This window comes from Pteronotus mesoamericanus, unplaced genomic scaffold, assembly GCF_021234165.1.
Source record: "Pteronotus mesoamericanus isolate MK-2021 breed Mesoamerican mustached bat unplaced genomic scaffold, CSHL_Meso_final contig_166, whole genome shotgun sequence".
NCBI classification, from domain to species: domain Eukaryota; kingdom Metazoa; phylum Chordata; class Mammalia; order Chiroptera; family Mormoopidae; genus Pteronotus; species Pteronotus mesoamericanus.
Window position 1 is genome coordinate 1,640,647 of NW_026555066.1, and position 8,008 is coordinate 1,648,654.

At 48.3% G+C, this 8,008-nt stretch overlaps 1 protein-coding gene across 1 annotated transcript; it reads left to right on the top strand.

Annotated features, from left to right (window-relative positions):
- The first annotated feature begins 233 nt into the window (after positions 1-233).
- APEX2 (apurinic/apyrimidinic endodeoxyribonuclease 2) lies at positions 234-7,448 on the top strand. Its single transcript, XM_054565739.1, has 6 exons — positions 234-473; positions 1,477-1,560; positions 2,146-2,326; positions 2,873-3,019; positions 3,764-3,833; positions 6,153-7,448. Exons 1-6 carry the CDS (start codon positions 317-319, stop codon positions 7,059-7,061), a joined length of 1,548 nt encoding a protein of 515 aa, XP_054421714.1. The 5' UTR covers positions 234-316; the 3' UTR covers positions 7,062-7,448.
- Positions 7,449-8,008: the final 560 nt, after the last annotated feature.

An 8,008-nucleotide genomic window follows, 5' to 3' on the forward strand; every position in this document is an offset into this window, starting at 1 on the left:
CAGAAACGCAGTCAGAACTAGGGTGCAGAGGCTGAAGTGCAGCGACAGGAGCAAGAGACCAACTGGAGGCCTTTTCCCCGCCATTCATTCCTCCCAGGCATCTGCACCGCCCCCTTTAGCGTTCCCACCTCCAGCCAATGGAAACCGAAGGTCTTGAAGCCCCGCCTCACGTGCGCCCCACCCTTCCGTGGCACGGCGGGGAACGCCTGCGCAAGTGCGCGCGGAAGGCTGGGCCTGGCGGACCTGGGAGCGTTCAGGCATTCTCTGATCCGTAGGTTCGGCGCGGTTTGAGAGGCGTTAGCGGTTTGCTGTCAAGATGTTGCGCGTGGTGAGCTGGAACATTAATGGGATACGGAGCCCTCTGCAAGGGGTAGCATGCGAGGAGCCCAACAACTGTACTGCCATGACCATGGCGCGCATTTTGGACAAGCTGGATGCTGACATCGTCTGTCTTCAGGAGACCAAAGTGACCAGTGAGCGCTCAAGAATCCAGGACCCCTACCCTACTTTCCCTGTTCTGCTACCTTGTACCCGCTGTTCCATCTCATTTCACTTTTCCATCTCTGTCTTAAGAGTCCTCCCATTAAACCCTGTTCAGAATCCTGATCCCCTCCCTTTTTAACCCCTATTTCTCAGTTCGGCTAGATCTCCTAATGCCCAATTCATCTCCTTTCCTCAGCAAAACCTTAATCCCCCCCCCCCTTGCAACCTCTATCCTCATTCAGATCTTCTAATTCCCACTCATTCTCCCGCCCCAGCTCAGCCCCCTAAGTCCCCCCGCCCCTGCACACTGTTCATTTCCCACTTCCCAGTCAGACTCCCCAGTTCCTCCTTCCTGCCCCCAGCACAGATTCTTTAATTGCCACCCCATCTTTGCCTCCAGCTCGGACTCCCTAATTTCCTCCTTTTTACACCTTCTAATCAGATCTCTGGTTCCCCTTATCTCTACCCCCATCTCTCCTCCCCAGTTCAGAGCCTCTCATTATTTATACTTCGTGTCCCATCCCAGGCTTAGTCCTCCTAATTCCCTCTCCTTCCCACCCATCTCCCACTCCCAGCTCACTCTCCTAATTCCTTCCCTCCCTCACGCATTGCCTTCTGAGACTCCCTAACTACGTTTCCTTCCGTCCCCAATTCAGATCCCTCTCCTATCTCCTATTCACAGCTCAGATTCCCAGTTCCCCCTCTCATATCCCCATTCCCCACCACCATCTCCTTCCTATCACCTAGTCACCTCCCTCCTCCCACCTAATTCTCCACCTCCCGTTCAATAGTTCCCCCTGTTTCTAATTCTGATATCAATTCCCTCTCTAGCCTCCATCTTTCTAGCTCCACCTCTAATCAAGGATACTTCATTTTCTTTCTCAACTCTGACTCTGATGTGTACAAGGAATTAACCTACATCTCTAATTCCAGGCCTTTGTGTGTCCTGGGTCATAGTTTTATCTCTGACGTAATATTACATCTTTTTTTCAGGGGATGTGCTGACAGAGCCCCTGGCTATCATTGAGGGCTATAACTCCTATTTCAGCTTCAGTCGCAATCGGAGTGGCTATTCTGGTAAATGGGAGTTTCTGGGGACTTTAAATTAGTGATAAAAGCAGGTAAAGGAAAAGGGTTTTTAATATTTGATGAGAAGGTAATGAGAGTCATAGGATTTTAGTCTATAGAACTAAAGCCACATAAAATTATGTATAAAAATTTATGTATAAAATTATCCTTTGGACCTCAGAAGCACAGTAGGGTGGTGATTAATTATATAAGCTCTGGAGCCAGATTGGGTTGAAATCCTAGCTGACTTCTAGCTGTGTACCCTGTGGCAAGTTACTTATCCTTTTTATGCCTCAGCTGGAAAATGTGGGTAATTCCTACCTCCTAGGGCAATTATAAGGATAATGATAATAACACTTGTTGAACACTTACCATGTATTTGTATACGACTCTTAGAACATTAGCTATCGTAGATGAAGGAATTGAGACTTTAGGGTTTGAGTAGAGTTTTGCCAGGTCAGGGAGCCATAAATGGCCTTTGAGTTGGGAGAGGTGTCAATACAGCACACTTGATGAAGATGAACCAGGTGACTTGTGTAGGGGCAACAGGCTGTTCGCTGCCAGTCTTGCTCAGAGTATCCTGTCTCTCTCCAGGTGTAGCCACCTTCTGTAAGGACAGTGCTACTCCAGTGGCTGCTGAGGAAGGCCTGAGTGGCCTACTTGCCACTCAGAATGGGGATGTGGGTTGCTATGGAAACATGGATGAGTTCACCCAAGAGGAGCTTCGTGCTCTGGATTATGAGGGCCGGGCCCTCCTCACACAGCACAAGATCTGGTAATAGCCCACCTCCCCCCATCACTGAGCACTGCTGGTTCTACTCTGTGAGTGTGGTGATTCTGAGGCTAGCCTTTTTAAACATGCATTCACCATGGAAAGCTTTCCAGACTTGCCTTTCCTCGACTCTAGTCCTAGTTGGGTTACTCACTACATGACCCTGGGTAAATCATGTCCCCTCGGAGCCTTGAGTTCTCCATCTCTACAGTGGAGGCATGGCTGGGAGGTCCAGCTCTCCTATTACCATAGCCAAAAGCAACTTAGCCTAGTCTGAACTCCTTGCCCCCAGATGCTCTCTTTTTGTGTGTCCTATTTTTATGACTGGCAGCACCATCACCTGGTTTACCTGGGTGTCATCCTAGAGGGCCCCCTCCTTGCTGCAGCTATAGTCAGTCCCCAAGTCCTGTGCATGCCAGCTCATTTATGTCTTTTTGTCCCCTTTGTGCCCATTTCACAGACAACAATTAAGTGGAAGCTACATGGTATGGGGAGGAGAGGCTTGAAAATGACTTTTTCTTTCCTTTGGGGGGTTTCTTTTCTCCCCAGTACATGGGAAGGGAAGGAGAAGATCTTGACCCTAATCAACGTGTACTGCCCCCACGCTGATCCTGGGAAGCCTGAGCGGCTGGCCTTTAAGATGCGCTTCTATCGCTTGCTGCAGATCCGAGCAGAAGCCCTCCTGGCAGCTGGCAGGTACTGCAAATCTGGGCAGCAAGGCTTCCTTGAGTTTGTCTGCTGTGCCCAGCCCTATGTCAAGCTCCATTGGAAGGGATATTGGATCTTTGTCTTTTGAGATTTTTCACAGCCTGGTTACAGACAACAGCATGCCTACCTGAATAGGCCATGCTCTTTAAGAGCTGTGAGGAACAGGTAAAGTGACAGAAGTATGAGGTTTATTCAGATACCTCTGAGTACCAATCCTGGCTCCTCCTCTTACTGGAAGCCCCAAGGCTAGTCCTTCCTTTGTATTCTCTTTAGTCAAGTGAATGTATGAATCCCTCCCCTGCAAAATAGTTTTAAGGATGAAATGAGATGAGGGCTATAAAGTTCCTGGGATCAAATAATAAGTATTATCTCAGGGAGGGACAGGAAAGTGAGGGTGAGTTAGAGTAATCAAGGGGTGCTTCCTGGAAGAAGTGGTACCTGAGTTCAACTTTGAAGGACCAGAAAAATACCATTAAGTAGAGATCAGTCAGAGTCATGTCAAATGGAACAGTGTCACCTTTGGAGATCAGAATCAGGTTGCTCAGGAGTAAAAGGTAGCAAGGTTATGATAGAATTGGAGAGGTAGGCAGTTATAAGTTTCTCTTGGCTCTCACCTTGGCCTCAGTTTGGGAGGTAGCCTGAGTTCTTGAGCCTAGGGGAAAGGAGATGGCCAAGATTACTGCTTCCCTCTCTTGAATGTCCACTCGATGATCCCACCATTGTTTTTTCCAGCCATGTGATCATTTTGGGTGACCTGAACACAGCCCACCGCCCCATTGACCACTGGGATGCAGTCAACCTGGTAAGACTACCTCTAGGGCACTGACCTCATTCCCGACTAGGGTTCTGTTCAGCCAGCCAGCTAATGCTGGTTTTTTTTGGGCCAGGAGCTGCTTCCCTTCATGGAAAAGCAGAACTTAGCTTGAAACACTATTCTCAAAGCACTGAAGATTGTTTATTCATTCAATAGACATTACTGACCTTATCCTTGGCCTGGCCCTGAGTCACCTGCTGGGGATCCAGTTACCTCTCAGTTTGCGCTCTTGGCCTCTCAGAGCTCTCAGCATGGTGGTAGGCTATGCACACAAGACCAGCCAATTATAGAATGGTGTCTTCAAGGCTGAGGCAGAAATGGTAGCCCAGGCAACTAGGGAGCTCAGAAAGGGATTCCTGGGCCAGCCTGGACATCAGGGGAGGCATCTGAAAATGTCTGAATCTTAAAAGATGGGTAGAATAGAGCTTTGGGGTGAGGAGAACAAAGGATTCTAGCATGATGAAAGGGTGCAAGTTGAATTTTCCTGGGGTGCTTAGGGAACTGCAAGTCCCATTCTCGTTAGGGGGTAACATGGGAAGGGAGGTAAGTGGGAAGAGATGCAGCTTCTTCGGGAGCCAGAGTTCCAGGGCCTTGAACATCACATTGCCTTGATCGTTTTCCTAATACACTGTTTCCTGCTCACAAACTTTCAATACCCCCCTGTTACCTCTGTGATGCAAGAGAAAACATCTAGGCCTGGCTCTCAAAGCTCTCTCTGGTGTGTGCCTAGTCTCTATTTTTTTTATCTTCAGTATCCCTACACACTGTCCACTCTAGTCAGGTCATCTTCTCTGTGCCCATTGAAAAGTTATTCTGATTTTGGCTTTTCTCACTATATCCTAAATTGGTGCGCATACCCTCACTTCTGTCTTTTTTCTTGTACGAATCTCTTATTTCTGTCTTTTTTCTTGTACGAATCTCTTATTTCTGAGTCCCTCTAGGCCAAAGATTCTCAATACCTGACAACACATCAGAACAAGGAGCTTTTGCAAAAAATGTATCAATACTTTGACCAATTAAATCAGAAACTGTTGGGTGTGGGGCTGGTAGCAGTATGTTTTAAAAGCTCCCAGGCTGATTTTATTGTACAGTTAAGTTTGAGAACCACTGCCTCACAATCTGTAAACCAGTTCCCTTCTTGTCTTGCCTTATTATGAGTTGGGGGGCGGGGATCAGTAACTTACGCTGATACAGTTCAGATCAGTACTGAGCTTGGCTCAAAAAAGAGGCTATAGAAAGATTCCTTGATTAGTTTGCAGAAGAACCACATAAATATAGATGTGGCTCCCCAGCTTAGAAAATTAGCAGAAATGAGGTAATGGTGGTGGTGTGCTGGGGAAGGGGGTGTACACTACAAAGTATAAGCCTTCAGTCCCTCCCTGCCTTATTCCTCATCAGGCATTTGCTCAGACTGTTCTTGCTGCTTCCTGCGATAGTGTCATTTACCTTTGTGCCTTCCCTCCTTAGTTCAGAACTATTCTAGATCTAAGTGCACTTCCTACCGTCTTTCTTCCAGGACAAGAGAACTAATAGTACCAGGTCACATGAAAAACACTGTCCAAAGTAGAATATGTCCACTTGCCACCAGACCAGCTCTTCTAGTCTTCCCGTCTCCCAAAATAACACTATTATCTCCTTGGTTGCTCTAACTGGAAGCCCAGGAATTGTGTTAGCATGGTCCTCCTTCCCTCCGCCGCCCTTTCCACAATCAGTTGGTCAGCAACTACTGCAGAGCCTAACTCCAAATCATCTCTTAATTTCATTTTTCTCTGTCTTCTTTGTTATTACCTTAGTTTAAGCGACCATCATCTCTTGCCCGCATGAACTACAATAGTCATCTCCTGCTGGTATTTTGGCCCCCAGTTTGGTCTCCCCTCAGGATTTTGGGTCTCTTTCCTCCACAGGCCCATCACAGAGGCTTTTCTCTGAATTTGTAACACCCTCTGCCTGGGTTAGCCCCAGATCACTTCCTAAAAGCCTCATTGGTCCTCAGAGTGAGATCAAGTTTCCACTTTGTCCCTAGCATCATATCTGGCACATAATCGGTGTTCTTTAATCATTTGTTGCATTGAATGAGTGGGTGGTTGGATTGGATGGATGAATGAATTGGGGAGCAGAGCCAAAAGAAGTATTCAGACATGGATCCCTGGAGCCTGTCAGTTCAGAAATGAGGGATGGTCAGTGAGGGCTCCGACACGAGATAAGCCAAATAGTGCCAGAGGGTTTAAATAAAAAGGCAGCAGCCTCCTAAGTCCCTTCCAGTTCCACGCATCTAGTTCTGCTTCTCTCTTCATTCCTCTTCCCCAGGAAAAGTTTGAAGAGGACCCAGGACGCAAGTGGATGGATGGCTTGCTTAGTAACATGGATTGCCAGGCTGGGTGCCACGTAGGGACATTTATTGATAGCTACCGCTGCTTCCAGCCAAAGCAAGAGGGAGCCTTCACCTGCTGGTCGACACTCACTGGTGCCCGCCGTCTGAACTATGGCTCCCGTCTTGACTATGTGCTGGGGGACAGGACCCTGGTCATAGATACCTTCCAGGCCTCTTTCCTGCTGCCAGAGGTGATGGGCTCTGACCATTGCCCTGTGGGTGCAGTCTTGAGTGTGTCCTCTGTGCCAGCAAAACAGTGTCCATCTATTTGCACCCGCTTCCTCCCTGAATTTTCAGGCACCCAGCTCAAGATCCTTCACTTCCTAGTTCATCTCAAACGAGATTCTGTGTCCAAGCAGTCAACGCTGCAACTCAGCAATCAAACCCACGTACAGATGCGCCAAAACAAAGCCCGCATGCGCTCAACTAGGCATCGAGCAAGTCAGGCTGGCTCCAGCAGAGGGCAAAAGAAACTGATGAGCTACTTCCAGCCATCCTCCAGCCATCCCCAAGCTTCTCCTAATTTAGAGCCTCCTAGCCTGGGCACCCTTGTGACCCCAAATACCCCAGAAGACAACGTGATGGCTAAAGTGGTGGAGGGGCAGGCCAAGGCTTCAGAGGCCAAGGATGAGAAGGAGGTACAGATCTCATTCTGGAAGTCTGTGCTGGGGGGTCCCTTGCCCATGCCGCTCTGTGGGGGTCACAGGGAGCCATGTGTGATGCGAACTGTGAAGAAGCCAGGACCCAACCTGGGCCGCCAGTTCTATATGTGTTCCAGGCCCCAGGGTCCTTCCACTGACCCCTCTTCCCGCTGCAACTTCTTCCTCTGGGGCAGGCCCAGCTGAACCAACCCAGGCCTAGGGATTATGGCTTAGTCAACCCTGTATATGATCTGAGGACAGCACCTTCCTAAACTGTCATCTCTTCCCCTCCCCCTCCTCCTCCACCTTCCTAAAGGATTCTTCTGTTTCCTGTCTCTTCCTTCTCTAAGGCCTCTCTTTTTCCTGCCTGTTTCCTCATTGGTGAGCTTCTTGTGCCTTAATGCTGCTACCCAGTTCCCCCACCTACTTCCCACCTTCCTGTAAGGAGTACACACAAACCAGTTGCTCCAGGAAATTGTAAAACCCTTTCCTTCCTTGCTGGAAAATGTGTGTGCCTAAATAAAGTCTGTATCTTTGTTTTAGTGCACCATGTCATTTGAACATTTTGGATATGCTCCATGAGATGTTATCTCAGCACTGGGTTTACCAACTCCCTGTAGCATGATGATATAAGTCTCAGGAAGAGGAGAGGAAGGAGGAGTGCTTCTCACCATGAAGGGCTCTGCTGAATTGTAGGGGTTTCCTGCACTGCTGAGATTGGCTCAGCAAGGGAGGTGGGTGTAGTATGACAAAGCTCAGGTGGGCTCTGTAGCTGTAAATCAGCACTTCCCAACTGGTATTTCTAACAGCTGCAGTAAATGGGTTATAGGGGGGAAAGAAATGGGTCTTTCAGCTCTAGAGTTGCCAGGCAGGGTCAAGAGTTACACAAGTGTCAGGAAAGATCGCCTCCTAGGCAAGTATCATTAGTTCACCCAAATATGCCATGTAGGTGTTTTCTTTGTGCTGTGAACTGATAAAGTTGGGAGCATTGCCTTGAGCAAGGTGCTTGCTATGGTCAAGAGTTTCTCACCTTGTAAAATGGGGCTGGTAAGTCCAGTTCTATAAGGTGGTATGGGAACAAAAGAGGGTAATGTGTTGAAGAGGACATCCATTCCTTCTGCTGGAAAATACCTCCAAAGTTTTGGAGAACT